The sequence below is a fragment of the Pterocles gutturalis genome, unplaced genomic scaffold (genome assembly GCF_000699245.1).
Source record: "Pterocles gutturalis isolate BGI_N339 unplaced genomic scaffold, ASM69924v1 scaffold27490, whole genome shotgun sequence".
Lineage (NCBI taxonomy): Eukaryota > Metazoa > Chordata > Aves > Pterocliformes > Pteroclidae > Pterocles > Pterocles gutturalis.
The window spans coordinates 1-26,267 of NW_010141674.1; the positions used below are offsets into that span (position 1 = coordinate 1).

At 39.1% G+C, this 26,267-nt stretch overlaps 1 protein-coding gene across 1 annotated transcript; it reads right to left on the minus strand.

Moving 5' to 3' along the window:
• Positions 1-4,255: 4,255 nt before the first annotated feature.
• On the minus strand, positions 4,256-25,729 carry TMEM87A (transmembrane protein 87A; the record flags this gene model as incomplete). The annotated part of the gene is made up of 19 exons (XM_010084111.1): positions 4,256-4,596; positions 4,932-4,962; positions 6,232-6,287; positions 7,456-7,517; positions 8,456-8,529; positions 8,872-8,975; positions 9,244-9,302; positions 10,225-10,333; positions 11,403-11,471; positions 12,635-12,728; positions 13,473-13,572; positions 14,432-14,615; positions 16,502-16,563; positions 17,345-17,492; positions 19,081-19,137; positions 19,235-19,288; positions 20,903-21,016; positions 21,735-21,832; positions 25,672-25,729. Coding segments are annotated over 19 exons (1,575 nt in total), but the record flags the coding sequence as incomplete, so codon positions are not given.
• Between the last annotated feature and the right edge of the window lie 538 nt (positions 25,730-26,267).

A 26,267-nucleotide genomic window follows, 5' to 3' on the forward strand; every position in this document is an offset into this window, starting at 1 on the left:
TCCGCCCCGGGCGCAGAGCAGCCACCTCCCGCACGGTCCCCTCACCGGCAGCCCGCACAACAAGCACCCTCCCCGCCGACAGCTGTCAGCCTGCTGGGTCTCGGCCCGGCCAGCAGCAGCAAAAAAACTGAGGGGACGGCGCTGGCCCTGGCACAGCGCTGAGGCGTCTCACAGCCCAAAAAGAGGATAGACAGCAAGACAGTCTTCCCACAACGAACTATCACGAGGCGTCAGGCTGCCATTTGCTACGTAAACCATAGCAGGTAGGAACTCGCCCTGTATACAAAGACAAAAACTGACCTGGGTAGGATAGCAAAATAGCTCTTGCCAGGAAATGGCTAATTTTGGAGGTCCTAAATTTTACTTGAATGAACTTACCCTGTGAACTTGGCTGGTGAAGTTCAATCTCCAGGAGGAAATCTTTACTTGTTACCTTCTCCCTTCTGGAACAGGCCAGGGTTGTGTTTACATCGGCACAACGCTCACCGCCACTGACCTCAGAGCTAAACTGACTGAACCAAACTCAAAAAGCGCAGGTGCCAAGCTCTCTGAGCAGCTTCCACCAACAGAGACAACTGTTCTCACAAACGGGAACTGAGGACGCTCTGGGCCAGGAGACTGAAGCACAGGAACAGGAGAACAAGCGTGGTTCTCTTGTGTCCAACTCCTTTCCTGCTCAGAAATTAAACCTTGCTAAAGTGCTAAACCACGCTAAGTCACATCCCCTTTGCAGGTACCAGAGCTGCAAACTGCCAAAGGAGTTATGGCTCAGGCACATATCTGGTCTTGACCTCGCATTCCTACAAAAGGAAGAGGAACATAGCACCAATTTCGTGAAAGGAAATGTAAGTTTCAGTAATACTGGGTAATAATTCACTGACATGCAAATGGCTACAATCCATTTTTACCAGTGCAAGTTATATGCGAGGCACTGGCCTCTTCAGGTTTTAAAAAACAGCATACTTCTCCTTTAGCATAAAGCATAAAATGCCATGTAAAGTACATAGAAGGGTAACAAAAAAAGCTCACAAGCTCACAAACCACTCCCTCTCTGGAATAAGACATACCCTTTCCTACTCTAGGTCTTATGATCCTGACTCACTCTGTGCCTATCAAGCCTGTTGCATTTTTTTACCACGCCATGTGATCTCTTACTACTCAGTCCCTCCCTCGGACCTCGTAGCAGGAACATCTTGTCACCGTAACAAAAAGCTGGTCAACAACATCATCTTTGCTGTTACATTGTTTTTAGTTTTCTGTGTGGCATGTACATGCTACAATTGCATCAACAGTATCACAGCTATTTCTCACAAATAAATCCACACACAGAGAACTAAAGAGGCACAAGAACTCTAAAAATCTCCCTCTATATTTGAATTCCCAGCAGATGTTAGTTTTTCTGCAAGCGGAGCATTATCTCAATTAGGAACAGCTTGTTGAGGGTATCTGAAGTCAGCAGACAAATTTCCTAAAGAAAATTCAGCTTCTACACACCATTCTAGTCACTAAAAACTTCTGCAGATCTCAGACCAAAGAGATGTGTTTTATCCTTCCTGCTCACCAAGTCTTCAGATTAGTCTGCATGGATCGTTTTAAAATTACAATACCTGTTTTGAAAGAATGGCTATAAATTTGCATTGTCTTCCCTGTCTACATAATTACAGGTAGCAATGCTGCAAGATTCCTGTTTTCATGCATTCTAGTGAGCTAGTTTGCTGACAAAGCTTTCCTGACAATTCACAGAGCCCACATGTCTTTGGGAGCAAAACCAGGAATCAGGAGATGCAAAGATCTCTTTCATAGAACCTACACATCTGACCGAACATGCTGTCAGGGGAGAAGCCACGTTGCTGCAACTCCCTTGCACGTGAACCCTTCACTCCTCACCCACATCTCATCTGCTGCTTTTAACCACTTCTTCCACAATCATAACTGCGGCAATACTTGTGCACATGCTGTAACTTCCGTGATACTGTGGGAACTGGGCTCCAATGCAAGTTCTTCATAAGCCCGCAAACAAGGAAGTCACAGCACGTGCCTGCTGCACGCTAGGCAGCAGCTGCTACCTTCCAAGGACACCGAAACTCCAAGTGAGTGGAAAAGCCAGAACAGATAACTAAGGGAGGAGCAAGGCCTCTGTGTAATTTAGGATACTTCAGCTACTGACAGAAGTTACTAGAGAGAGGGAAGGGTAGAAGGCAGAGAGGACTGCCCAAGACTACTGTAGTTGCACAGACAACTACATTTATTTCAGTCTTTAAATTATTAAACTATGAATGCAATTAGGAAAACTGTTTAGATCTTTCACTTTTGTTCATAAATTTATGATTTTCCCTATCTATATTGGCTTTTCAAAAAAAAAAAAAGACCACTAACCTAATTGTGAAGCTTCACAAGAAAAAAAAAAAAGAGCTCTTAGGAATAACTGCATTATAAATACCATGCAACAGGGAGTTAAAGAAAAGTGAGGGAGCTTTGTGAAAAGGTTAACACTTTCTCATGGGAGAGAACACGTAGTAAGAAAATGGAAGGACACAATATAAGCCTTTCTACTCTTTGCCTAGCTTTTATTAAATAGTACATACAAACTTCTTTTGTGCTTCCAGTAGAGAACATTTGTCCCCTAGGTCTCAAAAAACCCCAAACAACCCAAAACAATAGGACTTAAAAAAAAACCCAAACCAACAACAACAACAAAATTAAATGGCAAGTTTTGTGTAGCTTTATTTCACAAAATTTCCTCTCCCCAAAAGGACATGGAGGTAACGTTTGTTTCATCAATTAAGCATAGCAAATTAGAAGCCAAAGTGTTTTCTAATTGAAGATTCTACCTGTGGCCCAACAGGGATGGCAGAAGAGCTGCAGGGACTCTTCCAGAGGCCAACTAAGGTATTGCAGCCACAGCTTTTTTTCTCTGCCCATCCTCCAAGGGTTTGCTGCCCCCATGGCAAAACTAGCAGAAGGTACTATGTGCTTTGTGCCTCAGCTACTCTACTGTAAAGTGCTATGTTTCAGCATAAATTCCTGATAAAGATGAACTAGAGCCAAGCTACCAGACTTTACAGTGGAATGAATGAAGTACAGGCACACGTTCACTTCTGCCGACGTGGCTATGAGTGAAGAACCAGAAACGGTGACTCCCTGTGCCATTCCAGTAGCAGCCACATCAGCTCCCTAGAAGTCCAGCTGTGCTGCAGTTTGTGTGGTAATTATCAGTTGTAAAAGTTACAAAACCCAATTAGAGCTTTTATCATACAGTCCACAATGGGTTTCTGTATGTGAGTTACTGAAAATTAAGCCTCTACAGCCAAGCATAGAATAAAAACAGAACACTGTCCAAAAGCTCATTTTCATTTGAAAAGGAGAAACAAAAAATAATTACATAGAATAGAAATCGGCAACTTTGACTGAAACACAGTGATGTCAGAGTACCTCTTGGCCACAGGGACCAATTGGGACTGGAAAGCTTATCATCAAATCACTTACCTGGGAGGCAATTCTGAACAGACACTGGGAACAGAACTGTCCCAGCACTGTGTACTCCCATCAAAGGCTCTTCCAAGTAAGGCAAGCAGTGCTTGCATCCCTCTAGAAAGCAATGCCATCATCTCGCATCCCTCTAGAAAGCAATGCCATCATCTCATAGAAGAGTGCTGACTTCTTGGTGGGAGATGTTACATGTGCAGGGAGAAGATTTCTGCTGAAATGTGTAGTTATTTGCTTAATGTGAGTGATTAAGCATTTGTGGAGCGCTGAAGGAGTGGGTTTGGTGATGTCTGGGTTTTTTTGGTTTTGTTTGTTTGTTTTTGTTTTTTAATTAAATCATGCAACTCATGGAAGGTAGGGGCAAATCATTGTTCCAGGCATCCACCACATTGCCGGCAATGAGATGTGCCACCACAGCAAGCGTTAGCTCTAGGCAGCTGTTACCTATAGGTGAATGGCATTTAAAATAGAAAATCTTTCTTACACAGTGTTATGAATAAAATTGCACTTGATTTTGTTAAAAACCTCATATCACTGTAACTTTGCCAAATATTTTCTTTCTGGCACCTTAATTTTCTTCATTAACAGAAGGTTCTCTAAAACCTGGCATTCACATTGGACACATGACATAGAACAGCAGTAAGCCATTATCTACCAGAAAATGGGTCTGTTGTTTCTTCAGTGCTTATTTCTGTCTGTCCCCACCCTCCCCCCAAAAAGGTACAGGCAGTTCACCTCTAAGTGTCAATTGTAACGTTGAAATATAAACTCCTCAAGCAGACATTAGGAATTTTAGTTTCACAGATTAAATATTTGAAAAGTTACAGAAGGTGCTGGAATAGTACAGATTTAAATTGCTTAAAAATCCAAACTTGCAGCAACTTTGTAAAGTCAAATTTCCAAAAGGTTTATAATGTCCTTGTGAACTTCTTCCACAGCAAGACGCCCTCATGACAAAAAGCATCAAACTTCCAAGGCTGAGATCGAGGAACAAATCAGCAGGATGCACTTGCTCCACCAAGCAACTTTAAGAGGCGTCTCCACTTCCAATAGCAAAAAGGTACTCCTTCATTCCATTTTGGACCTTTCAAAGTGTGTAATCATTCTTTCCTGGAAAATAAAGTACTCAGTGTTGTAATTTCCCCCACAGGTTTACGTTTTTCAGAAATAAGGTGATATGCTTTGCACATTCACAACAACTACACACGCATACCTATTTTAAGCCAGGAGTCCAACTTACGCAGCAGATATGCCACTTCTTTTAGAATACACATTTAGAATATATGTTTGTATTCTGTTATCCCCACTATCCTTCCCCCCTTTATAGTATTTTAGTGCTTGCAAGATCAGAGAGTCCAGCTCTAATAAGCAAGTCCTTAACAGCTGACTCATGACTCCTCTGGCATGTCAGAAGACTAATTTGAACTGAAGGTCCGTTTACTGACCTCATCTGAATCCAGAAGAGCTGGAAGAGCACTGCAGGGGAAAAAAAAAAAATAGGTAAGAGAATTAGAGTACCTACTGAGAGCATATTATTGACAACCATTTTCAGCCTTACATTTCACCTTAAGCTTTCTAGAGCACAGGAGAGCAATAATGAAGATAGACCTTTCAATTAAACAGATAGAAATTAGAAAGACACACAAAAGAGTAAGAGCCCAAGAAGTATCCTCAATGACCTTCACATTTAATTTTTTTTTTCTAAGCTTCTCATTACCAACTGAAAAATTTCCAAGTTGCCATGAAATAAGCTGCATCAGTCATATGGGAACACTGAACTGCACTGAAGACATTTACAATATGGGACCATATTGCAAAAACACATCCCAGAAACCAAACAAGTTACACTGGTACCATAGCCTTTTCAGCTATGATAGACCTTCCATCTATCTATTAGGATCTAATCTCTTCACAACCCTGATCATACTTTCAAGAACAGACAACCCTGCAGGAGACTACCTCCGAGTGCCCCTTCCTCACTTATACCAGTCTAGTCCTTGTTTTCTTAAGGAATCCCACCATTCTTCAATAAATAAGTACTGGAATTGGTGAAAACAAATTCAATTGAGAAAATGCACTTTTTCATCCTCCTGAAGCTTCACCTGATTTCTTGTCTGTAATTAACTTCAAGCAGAGTTTTCTACTTAAATCCAGAGCCTCTGCCAAAATTACCTGTTCAGATTTGTGAACATCATTAATCTGAACTTTTGGTTTGCTATTAAAAATTCAGACACAGGCACTAACATTTTTAAGATGTAAAAGTTATTAAAAGCAGAATAGCTATGGACTGCCTACACAGATGACTATATTGCCAGAAGTGTAAAAATGACTCGATAGACATTCCAAATAAATCTGACAACTAAATGACATGAATTCAGTGGTTTACATCTGGCAAGATACTCAAATGATTTTTCAGAGGACTAAACAGAAAGAGGGGGCTTGCTTGTTCTTTGTTTTCTGGATTTATTTAGTTAGTTTTAACTTTAGTGAAGTGCAAACAAATCAGACTCTGATTTCACAGTCCGAGACAGTGCTCTTCAAGTCACCATGTGTTCAAGTGGCATGAACTGTAAGTCTGAAGGACTGCATGAAGCCAAATGGAGCCATGCTAAGCCAGAGGCCAATTCCAGGATTAACTCAGCAACTCCTCAGGCAAATGCAGCATACAAGTTATAAGGCATTCTAATGTATTTGTGCTCCTGTGTCCAGGGAACCTGCTTTTATTGTGACTATAAAAATACTCACACATCTGTCACCGATGAAGGAACATTCTCCTCTACCCACTTCAGGTCATCATCCTGCTACAAGTACAGAAATTAAATGGAAAACAAAAATACAATTTTACCAAAATGCTGTCACATGCAAGCAGTTTTCTTCTTGGCCTACTTTACAGAAACCAATGCACTTATATCAGTTCAAAAAACCAGCCAAAACCAAAAAACCCACCTTCAGCTTGATTTCTGGATTACAGAAAACACATTCCAAGAAAAAAGAAAAAACAAAAACCCACCTATAACTTATTGTCAACTCTGTAATAGTGTAATGGCGACTAGGAAAAGCAGACCTTTGGGACACTTGGTTTACATGATCTAGTTTAGATGTTATACATTAAAAATTATTACAAAAAGCACAAGCTAAATTTTGCAAAGGTAAGTTAAGCTATATTGTCAGGATTTCTCATTTCTATCTGATGAATACTCCCTAATTCACAACACAAGCACACTTGTTTTAAAGTTGGACAACTGACCCTTTCTGATCCCCCACCATCCCCGAAATAGAGAAGTTTGATTTTCACGTTATCCTCAGGTAAGTAGTATACAGTTGCAACCAGCCTTTGAGAAAAACAATGTTAATGACAAAAATATTACTGCTATTATAATTAATTCCTACAGGTTCTTTCCACCTAAAAATTTATGCATGAATTCCACAAAAAGATTCTGAGACATATTTTCTACCTCCTAGCTGAAAGTGAAAACAGGTCTGCTTATAAGCCACGTAGAAAAAAATGCAGATATATTAAAAATGTTCCACCCAAACTATTTAGGTACCAACGTAATAATACACACATCACCCCATTCAAGTAATGAATCACAAATCCCTAAATTAGAAGGCAGTTAATTTATTTAAAATATGGCTCGCTCTCCCTCTCAGCCTGACAAACTTGTTCAAATAATGTATTATTCATTATAAGAAGATAGTATCTATACTGGATTGTGCAAACATTCCAAAAGACCAGTCTGAATTCTGAAGCTTCCGTTGCACTTACAGGAAATTAGATTAAAAACTTGCATTTACTTTCCTTTCAGAAATAATGTAAACATGATAACTTTGACTGACTCCCACTCTGAAGCGAACCAGGAAACTCACATTTATAGGCTGAACACTTTTCACATTTGTGAGCTACTACTGGGGAGCAACCAAACAAGAGAGATGAATCTATATCCTTTGAGGTAGGGAGGGCATACTTACAGTTTTGTTTGCTTTTACATTCCCATTTGGTTCTTGCTTCGTACTTCTCATTTTCATTCCCTCTAAAGACAAAAGAAGGAAAAAAGATTGGGATAAGTGAACTATAACTGTTCATAGACAGAGTGTTCATTCGGAATATTTCATCCATTCCAAAGAGGCAGAGTAACACAGACAAGTTAATCAACAATGCTTCCCCTTTGAAAGGCTTGTAATATTTTTCCTGACAGGTGGAATACCTAGTTTTTCCTAAATTTTTCCATTTTACCTATGAAACATCAATTTCTAGTCCTTTTCTTTAAGCCACACATAAGTAGCATAAAACTCAAAGACATAGTTGCCCAGAAAGGCTGTGGAATCTCCATCCTTGGAGATACTCAAAAGCTATCTGGACACAGTCCTGGGCAACCTGTCCTAGGTGACCCTGCTTGAGCAGGTGGTCTGGACAGGATGACCTCCAGAGGTCCCTTCCAACCTCAATCATTCTGAGACATATGCAACCACAAAATTTATTTTACCTAATGACTGCTGAGCAGCCACTTGTTTGACTTACAAGCTAAGAAGCAACATCCATCTCCCAGCATGAGATGACGAAGATTGCAAAGTGCAGAGAACAGGTAATAAAGGAAAATCCTTAAACTGGACTTTAAGAGAGAACTGCAAACTAAACCACTGCCTAGCAACAATATCCAATATCATGACTGGATCCAAACCCATGACTTGATACATTTAATAAAACAAAGTCCAGCAGACACAGTAAAGCAATCACAACAGTAACAGTGTGTTCAGTATTATCTGAAAATACCTGAATTAAACAGGCAATTTAAACACTAAACATAAAGCCAGTGTTTCCTCTACCACTGCACAAATCAATGGCAACAGGGAGGCACTGACTCTGCTTTTACAGCAGTAATGAACGTTTTGCCAGAGAACGAGAGACCTTCCTCCACAGAAGTGTCTCTTCAAAACTGAAATCAAGTGGGGAAAAAAAAAAAAATCTTACCAAAGCTTTCCTTTAACATTGGCTCTTTCTGCTCATCATCATCCTCCTCTTCGGACAGTGGTGAGAAAGCAAACCTTTAGGAGGGAAAGAATGAAAGCTATCTTAGAATAATATCTCTTGCCACCCAAGAGATTCATTACCCCAACATTCGCATGACTTGATTATTCTGTGTAGCTTTAAGACCCATGCTAAACTATATAATCAAAAGTTTAAGTCACTTCTTTTTAAGTAAGTTCACCACCAGGAACAGATTGAATTTTATCTATGTGACTTCTTACACTTACTTTTCTTCAAGCCCCTACACACACTGCTTAGTATCCTTCTGGATCAGTATACAGCAACTAAAATCACCCACTTGTACTTCTTTGGAATTCCCAAGAAACAGTATTTTTAGAAAGAGGTAAGAAAAGCCGAACCTTTGGTTGTTAGCAGATGGTCTCCATAGAATCATGATGACAAAAAGAATCATCGAAAACAACAAACGCCAGATGGCATCATCCACCCATAGCTCCTGCCAATCCTGTCAAGGAAAACAGCAGCACAAATAGAAAAAGCTGTGAAGAAAGAGACTCCCCATGTCTTCAGCTCTTTCCAAGGGTGAAAGAGCTGAAGGCATCTGACAAAGAGGCTCATCACCCACAAGAGGGAGAATTTTAGCCTGTCGTACATCACTCTAGACACAATTCACAGAAAAATCTCTTCCAGAATGTCCAATCTCACCTCTTTCACTGCCAAATGTAAACGTATCAAGAGGCAGCACTTGCAGAAAGCATTCAGTGTAAACTCACCGACTGACAGTCCACCAGCCTGAACTTCATGGTGGTCCAGATGATAAATACAATAGATGCTGCAAGATTAAAAACAAGCAAGCTCCTTATTACTACAAAATATGCTAATCCAAATATACTACTAACAGGAATGTGTTTCCCAAAGGAAGGGCGAAGACCTACATAGTGAATTCTTGGAATCCAATTTATTAGTTTTTGGAAACAAGAGATGGATTTATTGCAGTGACCTTATACGGTAATTTAGGCACAGATCAATATATTTTACTCTTGGTTCTTCAAAGACGCAAGGCACAAATCAATTATGAAGTATTTAGCCAACTCCTCATCCCTATTCACTATCCTTGTATTTCTCTCATCTAGCCTCTGAACCATGGTTTCATTACCAGTTGACAAATAAAGCTCACCTTGAAGTAACTGAACCATCTGATCTGCCTGAATGCCTAAGCATTCAGATCTTGACCCGTAAGACTTCCAATGCTGAAACTATGCTCTCACCACAGTTTTAGAGATGAGACTTCCCTGCTCTAAGGTGTTTTAGGGTGACTAAGAACCAGATGCTGAAAGGAATTTAATCAGAGCTGTCGATTAAAAGGAATGTACTTCTGGTCCTCAGATATCTTAAAAATCCCATAGTACGCAGTGATACTGCAATTTTGGCAAAAACTACCTCTGTGAAGTTACCACCATAGGATAATAATCTTTTGCCCCCAGCAGCTTTAAGAGGGGCAATTTTTTTCTGTTAAAGGAGCTGCATAGAACTATTGATCTTTTTAACACCAGCACTAATAATCCACTGTCTCTAAAGTATCAACATAACACTTGGCACAGACCCACTGTTAGAAATGGGTCAAGTGTTGGAATACCAAGTACTTTGATTGCATTTACAGAAAGGTCACCAAACTCAAAAATCTGCTTTAGTGATCAAATCAAGCCATACATGGAAATGGCAAGTGCTCTCAGTTAATGTAATTTTCTGCTTACCTGCTACTGCCAAGATGAGCGTGTTGGTGAAGTGCCGATACAAAGAGAGTTTCACAACATTCCTTCGAAGTTTTAGCAATTTCATTGTTTGAGTTAAGCTGATGAATATGTATGGAAAGTCAAGGAAAGCCTCTGAAGAGACAAGCTGGTCACAGACTTAGGGGGACACAGATCTTATGATCAGCAGCTCTGCCACCCACACACTTAGCCTTCCAAAAAGGTTGACTAGACTCAGTAGAAGAAAAGTTCGTCCTATGGCAAAGGTGCCAAAGAGCAAGATCCATCCCTTTCATGTTATTTAGTCATCTAAACCTAGAACTCATGTCACACAAAGATGGTATCCAAGCATTTATTTAGGACTATGGCCTATTCCTCCAGAGAAGTGTCAGGTGTACTTCTGATAAATGGAAAATCAGGTCTGAACTAGAAGCCAGTTAAAATCCAGTTAGATGGTGCATACCCGTATCTTCACCCTTTTGCCTACAATTTTACTTCCATAGCAACAAAACAAGTGCTTAGAAGAGACATCATGGTAGTAGAGAATTGGGGTTGTCATGGCTGGGCAGCAAGCCATTCACATTTTAAATAGAGTTTTGTGATTGACTTTTGCTAAAAACACTTTAGAAGGATTTTGCTATACATGGCTTGAGTTCAGCATTTGACAGCAGCTGCTGAAGTCACATAAGATTATGGTTGTTTGCATGTAGTATATGTCAAGACGCCAAAGAGCTCACACTGCCCCATTTTGTCACCTAACTACTTCAAGATGAGTTCAAATTTCACAAGAAGATTTTTAGGTTTGATGTTGCTAAGAAAGCTTCTCCCCAAAACATAAACTGAGCCTGTTCTCCAAAGTCTGCTACTATGGTACTGTTACAGTGCTGCACTGTAACAAATTTATTTCATACTTCAATGATCAGAGACTGATAACAGACAGACTTAACTAGTCTATGTTCAGGAGCTGCTCTAACACAGGTATCTACTGGTTACCTAGTTTTCCTTGCACTGGCTGTAGCAGAAGCTTACCTGAACACTCAATGACAGAGGTTCCTATTAACCTTACCAGAAGCAGAACAAACATATACTTGAAGCCAATTAAAAAAGTTCAGCCAAAAAGACTCCCCAAAAAACAAATCTGAAAGAAAACACACCACACCAAGTAAAATAGTGAAGGATATCCACCAGCACAGGGCAGTATCTAGGAAAGCCAGGGGAATAAAAGCCAAGGAGGCAAGATCATTCTGGGCCTGGAGACAAAGAAACAGCCAATAAGAACAAACTGAAAAGGAAACAAGATACAGAAGAAGTGAGGAGGGTCAGGCTATTTTATGAGAAACCACAAATACTCCACCACAACACTTCTCAGTTTTACTACAGAAGCAGAGGGTTTGAACCCAGAGTTTAGCCCAATGCACAGAGGGGAACTGACAATACCACGTTGTCAGTTCTCAGTTCTCCACCAGCAAGACAAGCAGTAGTTTTCCAGATTAAGTCAATCTAGCACTCTTAAAAGGAGCCTCTGCTGAGGTGATTGCTGCGATGATATGCTCTGGCCACTTCCATTACAGAAAACTAGCAACCAGCTTGTTAGAGATGCAGTAATGAAATCTTTTACACTATCCATGGATGAACTGAATGCTCCACTGGCAATGAGTTTGACTGAAAGGGGCAAAAATTGCCTTTGTGTGTACATCAGAAACTATCAAAGTCCCAACTGAAACAAGCAAATAACTTTCTAAGTATTAGGCAGAAATAATAAGCTGTGAATAAGCTTGTAACACTCAGCAGTTTATGAAAGGATATCCACAAAATAATACAGGCATCAATCATGGACAGGGCCAAGTTTGCTATCAGAGCGACAGTGTCATAGAAAAACTGAAAAAGTACCAAATATACGACATGTTAAATACCTTATCCCAAAATACCAAAACAGAAATCTACATCCCAAGATGCACTTCTCAAAGAAGCAAGAGCAGCACCACTCACAGGCACTTCCCAAGTATAGCCTCTAAAACTGAAGTGGGGGTGGGTTTGTTTGGGGGTTTTTTTTTGGTTTTTTGGGGTTTTTTTTAAGAGTCATGGCCAGGAGACTCAAGCTGTACAGTTGTGTCTGCAACTAGCCCTACCTAATCTGAAGTTATTAGACACAAGGGTCCAGGCAGAATGTAGTGTCTAAAACCCGACTAATCAGAAAGCTATTAGAATTATTTCAAAGTACAAAGAATTACATCCTCATAAATAGAGAGGACATCAAACTGTCTTGACAGTTTGATAATAGTCAATAATCCATACACACAGTATCAGAGTTTAACCACTTCATTGTCTGTTTCCTTCTTTCAGCATAGTATATAAGTAAATAAAGACAGTAGCATTTGTGGCATATGAGAAAATTCAAGCCGTTATTACTGACCCCTGTGACTCTAAGAACACCTTCCATGCCAGAAAATAATAGATAGAGGGCTCCAGCCATAACTACTTTGTGAAGAGTAACTCCAAGGCGAGGCCTGTAGGAAAACAAAGTGAAATTTAGATTAAGTGAGAAAAAAAAAAAAAGTGAAGTCATGTCAACTTGAGTCTAACACAAGGCATGAAGCAGGTGAAAAAAAGGTCCTTGTAACAAGCCACTTCCAGATCTATAAATAATTTTATTATGGTGCTCAAAGCTTACTATTCATTTTGCCTTATGGTAGGATGTAAGGAAGAGACTGGTAACAGTCCTGTTTCCTAGTTAACCTGTTTACTTTTTTATGAACACTTCAAGAAGTCTCAGCCCACCTCTTCTTCACAAGTTTCCTCATCACACCCACACTTCCAAGCTTCCTCTACCACACAGCAGATGTTTTACTATGGAATACAGCTGGGGACAGACAGATGAGGAGCAATCTTGGCAGCAGAAGCCTCCTCAAGCAGATCCCCTCTCCTATCAGTTATTCTTGACCTCCCCCATTTCTACCTCCTCCTTGCCCAGAAGCAAGGCACAAAGCTCCCATTCCAGTCAGTAGAGTATCTCAACAGTGACTCAGAAGCCTACCCGACAGTGGCACACAGAAGGGAGTGGGAAGAAGAGTAATCACCATATGGAATTGTATGCCTCTGGTGGCTAGTGAAGAAGTCTAGACCTCTGCAGCACTTAACTAAAGCACCTGTAAGTAGCAAAGTACAGGGTGCTTAGTTGCCCTAAGTTATTAAAAACCAACAGTGAGAAGCCTTTTAATAGAACATAACAAACCTGTAACAGAACTACTCACTTGACTATCCCATATCCCAGGCTGACTATGATGACCAGAGTTCGAGCCAATGAGCGCTTCACAGCAGAAAGCAGCTCTGCCAGTATTACTGCTCCTTGAACTACCAAAAGCAAAGAGGAAGAAGCTAGGTTATTAAAATATAATTTGTTGTATTAACTACTGCATGCAATTCTAATATGAGAGCAGACAATTATTTTCAAAAAATAGGTTAATAAAGTGTATAATCTTTTTACTACCTACATCTGGAGTAACATTTCAGAAAAGATAGGTCACTTAGGATAAAAAAAAAGCTACTGAAAAATTTTACATCCATAGAAAGTGGAGAGTAAGTGATCCATAAAACATTTATCCATAAGATCAGCCTGGATGATCCTCCAAACAAGTCAACCAACACCACATTCTGTACCATGGGTGTGGCCAGTTAACAAAGTTACAATGAAGTTTTACTTGCAGAGTTTCATTTGTATGCATCCATCCTAAAAACTCAAAACCAGAGTCCCAAAGTTTTATGTGGAGAGAATTGCTTAAAATAGATTATCAGGCTATAGGCTGAATACCAAAAGTCATCGGCAATGCTGTAATGTTGACCAAGGAGTTTCAAAGTCTCCTTCCAAGGCCAATAGCAATTGTCAGAAATTAATTACAAGCTACACTTAGGAAGTCCTATTTTAAACTTCAAGCCAGCACTACAGTGAACACTCTCCAGAATCTACCATTTTATATCCCTAAGACATTATGCTCAGGAGTCAGAGAAAGCAACATTTTAGCTTTAGAAGAGCACCACTCATCATATTACAATATAAAAAAAAAAAAAATGCAGAAACTCTGGTTCCCTGTTCTTTGTTTTGAAACAATCCTCAAGTAATCATATACTTAATATGCCTCTGTCACCCCAATTTAGCATAAGCCATTAGTGCTATGCCCCATCAACTGAACTGGAAGCTGTAATTGCTACCTACCAGATTCCCCAGTGTAGCGGATGTTCTGGAACTCTGCATAGAAAACTGCTTTCTCCAGCATTCCCAGGAAGATAACAGCACCAATCCAGAACTGGATCCTCAGGAGATCCCGCCAGTAACAGGCTGACCACGCAAGCCATAGAACCCCGAAGAATACGTACACAATACACATCACCATGAAAAACTATTACACAAAAAGAAGCAAGAAATAGGAACCTTAGACCCAGAAAAATAATTCCTTTGTTTCCATTACACAGCTGTAAGACAGCTCTATTTTCTCCCCGAGCATAGCAACTTTTGAAGTTTTTATTATACAAAAGCGACTAGGAACAAGCATTGCTTCATTTGTCTTCTCTGGATTCTTTTTACAATGACAGTCTAAATTCTCACTGCCAACAAAAGGAATCAGAGTAATTGAGTTTCCGAGCAATTTCTCTTCTAAGAGCAGTCTGACAATTTATCCACAGGCAATTTTTCTAAGAAAGATATCAAATGCTACTAGCTTTCAAAAACTCAGATAAGAGCTCAGACAAATCAGCAAGTACTAGTAACTCTGTGCCTTCTCACATATTATTCTATTACTAACTTCATCATACATTTACAATACTCTGCAAATGAGCATACAAGGCACTTTTACACAACATTCCACAGAACAGAGATAAGCAACCAATGATCGCAGTCCCTCTGTTCAAATAATTTGACAACTTCTCTCAAAAGTTAATTTCCAGCAAACTCAGTTTTTGACCAAGCTTTAGGTCAGACAAAAATCCAGAATTGAAAAAGAAACCCAAATATTAAAAATTATCATTTTGTGATTTTTTTTTTCTTTCCAATCCAGTGTTACTTGCTTCAGTAGAACTTTCAGGGTACGTCTCCTATGGCAAACAGTAAGCTTGACAATGCTACTCGGTGCTGAGTTTTCTAAATGACAGGATCATTCCAGAGCAAGTTAAGTTTTCAAAAAGGAGACTGACATTAAGAGGGATAAGAAGGAGAGAGTACGACATTAAATGAATAGCAGGAAGTACTTCACCAAAGTATGGGAGAGTAATAATCAGTCTCCTCTTGCAGAGGTTAGATTTTTATTTTTTTTTAAACCAAGCAAGCATTGAAGTTAGCTGCACAATCTATTGAAGCTTTCACAAACTGAAAACACCTTCTCTCAGAGAACAGCTTACTGATCCTTACAAATTTTCACATTAGACTAATCCATGCAGTTCAAATGGTAAGGACCTAGGCACACTGGTTCACATCCAGGTACTCCATTACAGAAACATTTAGACAGAGACCTTTTTCTGGACCTGCCACATGGGGATACTCGCACTAGTAAGTTACACGTCAACAGAGCTGCTGGAGGCTTTTTACTTCTGCCAGGCTCTCCTATTTACAGGCCACTCTTGACAACACAATCAGGCTAGAGACCTTACTTGTTACTGGTCCCCAGCTAAAGTCTGTCTACACTTCCTAAATATTTAAGTTCTTTTACTTTCTTAGCCTCCTGGACAGAGGCAACTAGCAACCAAGTTAACAACTTCTTTGAATAAAAAGAGGATTAGCTCTTTGCAGTTCAGTTATGCTTTCACTGTTAGGCAGTATTAAGGACCTCCTCATAGGGTGCAAGACAGCTGGCGGAGGAAGGAAGATTAAGCTGTAAAAGAACAAAGAAAGCAGTGACAAAGGAAAGGGCAGCTGTAAACAAAAGCATAGAACAGCAAATTTTCTAAGACATGAGCTAAGGAGAAAAATAGCATCAGTAGAACTGCTCAGTTTAGAGCTAATGATACTGATGACTTCTGGAACTACAAATTGACAGGCATCAAGTCAAACAATCCGGAGAAGGACATTAGCAGAACATGCAAACATCTGAAATCTACCTCTGTTTTCCCTACCTTGTATTTAGCACACCAAAAAAACAACTCCAAAAACCAAAAACCCACCAAACAAAAAAAACACCCTCTGCTAAATTATTTTTTTCAGAGACATTGGCTTTGTGGTTCCTAAAGAATGGATTTAATTGAGATTCAAATCAGCTGACAATTTTTTAGGTCAAAGAAAAGCTGTTTTACTTACAATCATCAGAGGATAGTCTGCAAGTGAGAGATACTCATATGGCCCCTTCAGTTCTACTGTCACTGTGAAAAGACAATCCAATAACCAAATTGAACAAGAACCAAAAGGAGGAAGCCCAGATAAAGTACTAACTGAAAGCATAAAGAAATTCCAAATCTCCACATAGCTTTTAAATCTAACTTGCTCTTTAATCAAAGAAACTTAAGACTCATAACACACTCAGCTAAAAGCATACAATTAAAATTACCAAGTAACTACCAAGTAAATTACAATACAATTAAAATTGCCAAGTAAATCATGGGAGAACTTAAAAGTAATTTGTGATGGAGATTCATGCGTAACAGGAAAGTTCAGAAACACACACAAGTTAACTTTTTAAGGGGATTTTCAAACTTCTCTAAAGTTTGGATAGTTTATCAATACACTGCTAAGTATACTATAATACAATTTTGAGGTGACAATTATGATCTTTGTACACTACGTGATTTGTGTTTATTAATATAAATCACTATGTCTGTCTGGACATTTTTGAAACAACACCAAGCCTGAAAATTGAACTGCTTGGGATGCTTCTTTACTTCCATCATTAAACTGACAGACCAACAGCCTTGGGATCTTCCAAGACACTAACAATCACCTATTTTTTTTTCCAATAAGAAAGCATAGTAGGCAATCCTTACATACGTGCAGTAGGTAATCCTTACATCTGTGTAAAGTTTAAGATAGTGTCTTATGCAAATGAACCATACAGTATGTATTAAAAGTACCTTAGAATACACTCAGACTGGTATAGATAAAACATGGCACTATATTTTTAGCTTCCTGTATAAACAGCTGTCTTACTTGTAAAGGGCTTATTTTCATATGAGGAAGGTGTTGTTTTCTCCGTTTTTTTAACTTTGGTAGCAGAATCCTTCGTAGTTTGAATTCCAATTTGCAAAATAAATATATACGGTCCATCTCGCCAAGTTTTGATAACAGCATTCATTGCCTGAAAATAAAATGTCTACATGTAGGCAGTGTATAGTCAAGACATGAAAAAGACAGAAGTAGATTCACCATATATGGGTGATATCTTCCACATAAAAATAAACTTGCTTTCTTCCCAGGCCTAAAATTTGTTAATAAATATTTGAGACATAAATTTTAAATCTATTTATTAGGCATAATACTTAAAATTTAGTTGTTTGAATCCAGAAGAATCCTCAAAGACCTGGGAGGTGATGAGGGCTTATTTGCAAATTTAATACTGGCTTACTACAAGAGTCATCTCAAAGGTACTACAAAAGCTACAAAGAATTGAGCAAAGTATCCTGTTCCTTGTTTTCAGTCTAGAAACATTAGGACCATCACAGAGATACTTCTGTCTTCCTGAAATCAATTGTTTGGCAACAGCAGAGCTACACTAAGTGCTACACTAAGTCAGCTCCCTGGTGAAGGCTGAATTTTAGAGTATAAGATAGAAGATGTAGCTGAGAAGTTAAAAATTTCCATAGTAGTCATTTCCCGTGGAAACTACTACTGCCCCTGCCACAGCTCTCCTACCTGTAAGACTCAAACCCTGTCAATGAACTAAAGAGGAAGCTTGCCCAGATAAATATTTGCACCATAAAACAAATCAGAGATTTCTTTGAGTTCCAGGACAAAAAAAATACAACTGAAGAAGTTCTAGCCATCTCAGAAACTGCAATATTGACTGAGAGCTGTAAGGTTAAAACTAAGACTATCTACATGTACGCCACTCATGTGACCACTGCAGAACTACAAAGACTTTTTTGTAACAGTCTCTCCAAGCGAATTTCAGTATTAAGAGCATTTTTTTTACGAAACCTCCTAACTACAAGACCTAAAGCCAACAGAGTTTTATGTATCAAAGTTTATTTTGATATTGACTAAAATTAAAAGACTTAGTTAAAAACACAGTAAACTTTAAAAAAAATATTTTTAATACACCAATTTTGCCTTTAAAATATCTCCATCTCTTGTTGCACTGATTCCTTATTTCACAATTGCACACGCAGCTATTTATGTTTCAGCTTTAAGGCAAACAGCCCTGTAAATACACAGGGAGTTAAATACATTCTCTTTGTTGACATCCAGGACAGTAAATTTGAAGTTATTTTGACAATCGTTCCTGGTTACGATTTGAATATTACATATATAAAAAATACTAACAGATCTGAAAATCAAAAGTAAACACTCAACTTGTTAGGTACAATGTTTTAAAAGACTAGTTAAAGATGAAACCAAACATAATTTCAAAGTATTAGTCACCACTTCAAACAGATCATATAAATGAAATTTAAATTACAATGAAAAAATAAATGTTTTTTAATTTATACTCTGCTTGAATGGTATGAGTTCTATACTTCGCATAACAGAAACTGCTGCTTCTGTCTGTGCTTTCTGTTTTTCCACAGTGCTACATAGTTTCAAGCTAAACAAAAAATCCAGGTGTGAAAAAAAGACAACTGCACCATCCCTGTAAATGCTACCAGTAATTTCTTATAAAAACAAATATAACAAAATAAAATTAAGACTGCTGGATTCCAAGCCATGTTTAAATTCAATATACATACAGTTTTATCTGCCACCATTGTGTGATTTCCTCCACTCTCCTTCTTCTCTTTTAAGCCCTTTAAAAAAAACAGAAAAAATGGATAAATCAATATGCCAAAACTATCGCTTCCGTGAATACACTCATTTGTTAGAAAGGAAAAAAAAAATAATTACCTCTTGTTTCTCAGGTGAGAGAGGCTCTGGATGAACAAATTCTTTATAGAAAATCTGCAAGATACAAGAATGGTACAGCATTTGTTGGCACTTCATTTTAGTATGACATTACCAGAACAGCTTCGAGTAAACTTGATTATAAGGAAGGATTCCCTGAACAGCTGTATTAGAGAGCTTTCATTTTTTCTAAAACAAACAACTGTCCATTTGTGGAGGGAGTCGTAAATACCCAGATTAGTATTTTGTCATTTGAGAGTTGCTTTCTTCCCCCTCAGGCAACAGGTGTCTATTTTTAGAACTAGACCCTATAGTCATGACAATAGTGAAGTTAATTTTATTTTCCGAATATGAATCTGTTTGCTTTCTCCACTGGTAGACGAAGCCCACACAGACAGAAACAGGATTTAGAGATTTCTGCCTTAGTTTATGCAAAAAAGGGTCCCTATACGAGTGGGTGCTTATTAGGGATTTGTATTTTGCCAACTCTCCTGAACTATGGTGACTTGAAATCTGGTATACCACAAGAAAAAAGATGAACAATCAAAAGGAGAAATTTCTGTAAAACTTTAGAAATTAATATCCGAGAGGAATATCTTTTGTTAAAACTTCAGTAGACCTTTCAAAGGAATTGTAGGAAAAGTCACTTTAAGACTTTTAAAACCCCAGTTTCACCAACGTGAACATTCACGTTACACAGCTAAACCCACAAGATCTCTTCCACAAAACCAAAAATAGAACTGACATTTCTCATATTATTAAACACAAAAAGCAGGCAGCATACAGATTATTTTTAAAAACCTTTCAAGGCACCTTCACATATCAAAGGAATTAGAGACATGCAAACAGATTATTAAAAACCTTTTCAAGTCACCTTTAGGCATGTCTTTTTCCTTAAAAAAAAACCACCAACCTACACTAGGTTCAGTAATTATGAAACATTTCCCAATATTCTCTATCTACAACCCTTTGTCTAAATCGGAAACGGATGAATACAGGTGCAACACTGCACAATTTGCCTTGAATTCTTAGGTACACCGTTAAAGAAAGACAGCGTGTTATTGATATTGTCATCAGTATGATTGCACAGCTTCACCTGGAGAAATACAGCTGGTGTTGAGCCCATGTTTGCACATTACTTCCCTATGCTGTTTGCATTGTCTTCTCTCTTCCTTTTAATTTGTTTCAAACGTGTTTTAGCACTACTTATTTTTCATTTTTAACCTGCAATCAGTTACTTGTTTCTCAACACACTTTAATATCCATTATTATACATGAACATTATTGGAGCAAAAAATGCCAGTCTTTTATCCACCCAAATTTAGTGGGGGCTTCACTCTGCTGCCAGGGATTCACACTTCTACTCAACTAGCAGTAGCTTTCTGTAAGCGAAAATATTCAGAACACAGAACAACAAACAAAAGGAAGCACTGAACTTTACAGTCATTTCCCCCCTCACTCTCATGGTGGGCCAGCTGTTGAATAGCAAGCCAAAGGTAAAGCAAAATTAAGACATCGCCATTGCAGTTTGTCGTCATAAACAGATAAAAACAAGTACCTCCCAGCCTATAGTGGCACTCACATCAGATGCTAACACATCTAACAGGAACTATCACCTTTTCCGTATACTGTATGAGAGAACAGAACAAACCGGGAAGTTTCTAACCATACCTGCGGCCTGAAGAGCTCAGAGCAATTTGGAAAGAAAGAACCCGTGGCATAGTATCCTGACCAACCCGGATGCTCTTCATATGTAGTCCCAAAATAGTAATCTGCCTGTTCATCCTGTCAAACATAGAGCAGAACTGATTAGCATACAGTACAGCAAATGGCTTACCTCAGTAGGCAGCTGCAAGACCTGGAGAGAACCACAACTTCCCTCTGCACACACCCTCGAATGATAGGATAAAGGCCATCAAGACCATACAAGACTACAAAAATGAAGGCCAAAAAAACCAATACAGGCTTTAAGTAAGAATTAATACCTAATAAAAAAGAAAGAAAAGCCAGTATTCCTGCAGTGGAGGTGCAGCTGGCAGTGTAAACTTCACTCTACACAAACTCTACATTATTATATTAAAGACCTCAGTACTGTGTTAGGCTAAAAATTACAGCTGTCATACTTAATATTTTAAGTAAACATGAAAAAGGTGTTACACAGGATAAACCACAGATGTGTTCTACAGCATTTGATAGAAACACTATACACTTGGTATAAATGGCTAATACTTCCCATGTCTATCCATGAAGAACAGAATTTAGACAACACATGAAAATTTTTTTTTCCTATTTGCTGCCATTAAGCATTGTTGCAAATAATATTTTCATCTACCATAAACTCACACACTTCAGTTTAGAGTCAATGCACTTACCTTCCAGTGAGGACTGTGTCTTTCAGGCCCAAAGAGCTATAAGGATGCAACCAAGGTATCTCCAATCCCCTCACCTCCAGATCTGCTTACCCTTAAAAATCATAACCCGTGTTTTTCCACACAATTCTTACCCCAAAGTTGAAGACTTCATTGTAGCAGTCAGAATATCTCAAGTACCAAGTAACATTGTAACTTTGGGAGGGATCACAAGCTTTTTCATCCCCTTCAACTAAAAAAAAAAAAAAAAAAAAGGCAAGCAGATAAGCAGATAAGAACATCTAAGACACCCTCTACCTGCCATGCTTTTTCTCCTGTTCATGCCAAACTACCATAACTCAATTTATTTTAAACATGAAACAGAAAGCAAAACAATAGAAAAACATTTTCCTCAAGTAATCCATTACTGTTCAGTGAAAGAAGCATGGGGAAAACAGAATTCCATTATAACGTTACACAATTCTATTAAAAAGCTGAAGATCATTTGGAAACGTTTTGTTCTCAAGACAAACAGGGATATTTCAGCAACCGCAAATATGAAACAAGAGGAGAACAGTGACTTCCAGTGATTACAATACACAAAAGGACTTCCCTTTCCAAGATACGTGGGACACATAGCAGGTAGAAAGAGCCAGGAACAGGTTAATACTAAGGGCAATTTGCACTGATAATTCAAATATGCCAATACCATCACCAAGAAAACAAATAAAAGTTAAGATTTTGCAAGTCAACATCTACCTCCCTACTCCCAAAAGACAAACAAGCCATCTATACATTAGCACACTATCAAAGCTGCAATGCTACATAAAACAGCAATAAGACAACTTTCTGCTTTATTAGAGCAACATGCATGAAAAGTCAAACACAAAACTTCCCCCTCTCCCCCATTCAAGAAAGATTACATTATTTTTGTGTTTCAAATCTAATTCTGAAACTAAAGCCTGATGAAGAGAATTTGACATTAAAAAGGTAAGCTTTACCTGCAAACAAAATAAGCAGTCATTATTCAGAGTCTTGGAAGAGCCATTTAGATTGTTAGGTGTGGGTTTTGCCAGACAACAGATAGCAAAACCCTTCAGAGTTAACAGCATGTTTCTAGTGGCCAAGAAGTCCCCACACCTTTGTAGGGAACATTCGTCTCAAACCAGACACCCACAGATTAGTTACATGTACAGAGCTTTAATTAATGTTTCCATATTGACCACTGCAGGTAAAAAATGCAATTAGAAGACAGACCCTGCCATGGAGTCTTAACTGACTAATCCTGCTTTAAACCACATGACTACTAAAGCAAGTATACGTAGAGCTAAAAGTCAACAACTGTGTCCCTAATACCGAAGATTAAAAAAAAAAAAATTGGAATGCAATCACTGAAAAATAAGAGTTTCATTCTCCATATAGCTCTAGATGTTGCAGAGGGCACAACAAACAAACTAAGAGGCAACACAAGCACTGCAGTGACATGGGTAGATGGCAAATTCTTAGAAGACAAACACTCTTCTGATAAAATCCATCAAATTAGGAATATCTCAAAAAAATGCTACAAAAAATAGGAGGGATTCAAAAATACTTAAATACCTTTTTACCTATTAAAAGTAAGTAAGATTATTGAAACTCTATGTTCAGCAGTAACACCAACTAAAAATAAAACAGACCATGACTAGAACGATCCACCAATATATGCAAACATCAAAGTTACAGAAACTTTGAAAAGGAAGTACTCTAAGAGACAGAAAAGGCATCCATGGCATTTATTGAATCCAGCAACGTGGAAATCTAAGCTCCTTAGCCTTCAAACAAAACCAGCAACATTCAACTCAAATGCAGTCTTTGTACTCATTTAACAGAGAGCAAGATTTCTACCATGATCCTAGACAGGAAACCAGATACCTTCTAGAATAGCACTTAAGAAAAGTAGTACATAAAAATAAACTCATTATTGACAATACTAAACACCAGTGGCGGTCTTCCCAGTCAGAAGCAGAAGGCATCAGATACCCAAAACCAAAAAAAAAAATCAAGAAGGGGAAAGAAAAAGCAGAAGAAGGTAGAGGAGGAGATGCAGGTGCTCACCAAAAACATGAACAACCCATGAGCAATCATGTTTGGCAAGAAGGGTCGTATTGGCCACACAAGCATCACAAACCAGATGGAACAGGCAACAGACAGCAAACAAAAGAAGAGAGACCAGTTTCCACACAGACATGGGCAGAAAAAAAAACAATATGTGAAGTTGAAGCTTCCCAGTATCAGATGCAGTTTAAGTACCATCTAGGCTGAGAAGCTGAAATTAAGTTCGTAGCATTTGTTCGTTCCTCTTTCAGTGATTCATTATCTAAATTCATTTAACTCCTTTAATCAGACTGGTATGCAAAACAGGTGTCTTCACTGAAGAATTTTAAGGCTTAATGCCTGCTTAAAGGCTGACAGCACTGTGTAGCTGAAGTCCACATCAGAAGAAACAAAATCAAGTTTTTACTTGATTGTCTTGTAACAAACAAATTTTATTTTCTCAGTGCCTTCTTTCCTTCCTTCTCCTGGTTATTTCAGCTGTACACCTCATGATTAGATTTAACACACATTTCACTGCAGGGACCCACACCTTTAGATGCTGTGTTAGTACGAGTACACTATTTCTATTAAACTTTAGGCAAGAAAACCTAACATCTACCAAAGTTCCAAATGCCCTTTCAAACCCCCCCCCTTTCTCCTCAAGGAACAGATTTTTACATTTTGATCCTGCATCTACACACTTGCAATTGTCTCACTGCAAGACACCAAACTCAGCATTTGAGCTACACTTGATAAGTGGGAAAACCTTAACCTTGACGTGATGGACCTTCACTAATAACCACTCTAACACTAGCCTCCTGTTTCTCTGATTCATGTGGGATTAATGGAGGCACTTTAACGTACTCCCTTTGAAACACTGTCCCAAGAAGGGCAGGTATCTGAAATTAAACCTGAAAATCAGTAAGTACTAGACATAATAGACAACAGCAACATGTAATTTCATCAAGAAGCATCAGCAAATCCTCATGATACCTTAATTTTCTCAGTTAAAAAAAAAAAAAAAAGGCACAATGACTGCAGCAACTAAGTCTGGAAGTGACAAAGGCACAGATCTCGCTGTCTCTAAAGTGACTTTTATTTCCTTGTTTGACACAAGTGCAGAAAGGCATTCACCAGCACTGTACCTGTACAGCTACCCAATTAGCAGCTGGAGATCAAACAGCTTCCCCTCTTCATGGTAGGAACGGGTGCAAACAGCCCCTTAAAGTGCTCAAAGTGAATGGAAAAGATTTCAAGCCTTTCTAAATCAGCTAGTCACTTCTACAAGTCACCTGCATCATCTGGTTGCCATCTAAATGCCGTCTTCATGTCCTCATAATACAGTATTTTACAGAAACTCTCCTTTACACAGTAGCCTATGTAACCCATAGCCATGGCCAGATCAGCAAAGAGCAATACACAGAAAGAACAAACAGGAAGGCTGCAAACATGTTTGCTCTGTAGCACACTCACACACTGATGAGGAGGGGAAAACAGCTCTCAGGAAAGCTCTGCCATAGTGTGCAGCAACATTCCCTTACTGGCCCCAGAAGCACCCAGCTAAAAAGGAACAGGGCTTCAAAAATCACTGCCTCCTGCACACTGGCATCAGTCACCCTGCAATACAAATAGCCCCTGTCCCAGGCAGCACCAGATCTCCCAGCCAGAGGAATGTAACATACCTTAAATAGGGAAAGCACCCCTCACAGCAGTGCTCAGCACCTCCCACACCTGATTACTCCCTATCTGAAATGAAGTGGTGCTCCCATTGCCCACCTTGCCCTCTCCACAGAGAGCCTGAACAGAACCATTCATTTCTGCTACTGCCTAAACAGACCACAACTGGGAAGCTTCAAGGCTGTTAACACACCTGAGTGTATCAGCGCTATGGCCTTCAGCCAGCACAAGGAGATTAGCTGCCACTACAATTACATATATCAGCATTTTGGGTCCCAAATGTTAAAGTAGGGGGAGTGTCAAACAGCAGACAGAGCAGGTTAATCCCTTGCAGCCACTTACATCTCAGGAAAATTGTGGTGTTGCTGAAGAGAATCTTCCCAAAGTTAAACTTCTTCCCCTGCAAACGCACAAAAAAGGAAAATATATTAGTGGGCTTAATGTCACCAAGCTTAAGTAAACATCATCTTCCACTCAGGGTTTTAATACTGCAGTGAAAGTGAATGCCAAACCAGGAGCCAGCCTTACTGGATTTTCCAGTCATGCTTCACCACCTTTCAACCTACTCTCAAAGATGGCCTGAGAGGCTTGGGGCTTTTTCTTCTGCAGAGCTGAACCCATTTCACCACCATTTGCTGAAATGATTAGCATTTCCTTGATGATGAGCTCTGGACTATCTAACAAAGTAAGATTTTTGTTCCAAGAATCAACAGAGTGTTCACCGTGATCCTTTAGTTCCTGAAGCTCACGAGCCCCACAGAAACTGGACATCACTCCCTTCCTCAGGCTGCTAAAGGCAGGTTTCACTTGAGGCAAAACATCCCTCCTCCACACAACCTCAAACACGCACAGTCTAGCAGCAGCGCGGGAAATCCCGTCACCCTCCCAGGGGCGCACATCTCTCCCGGTTCACCGTTTCAGGGCCCCAGCTTTCCGGA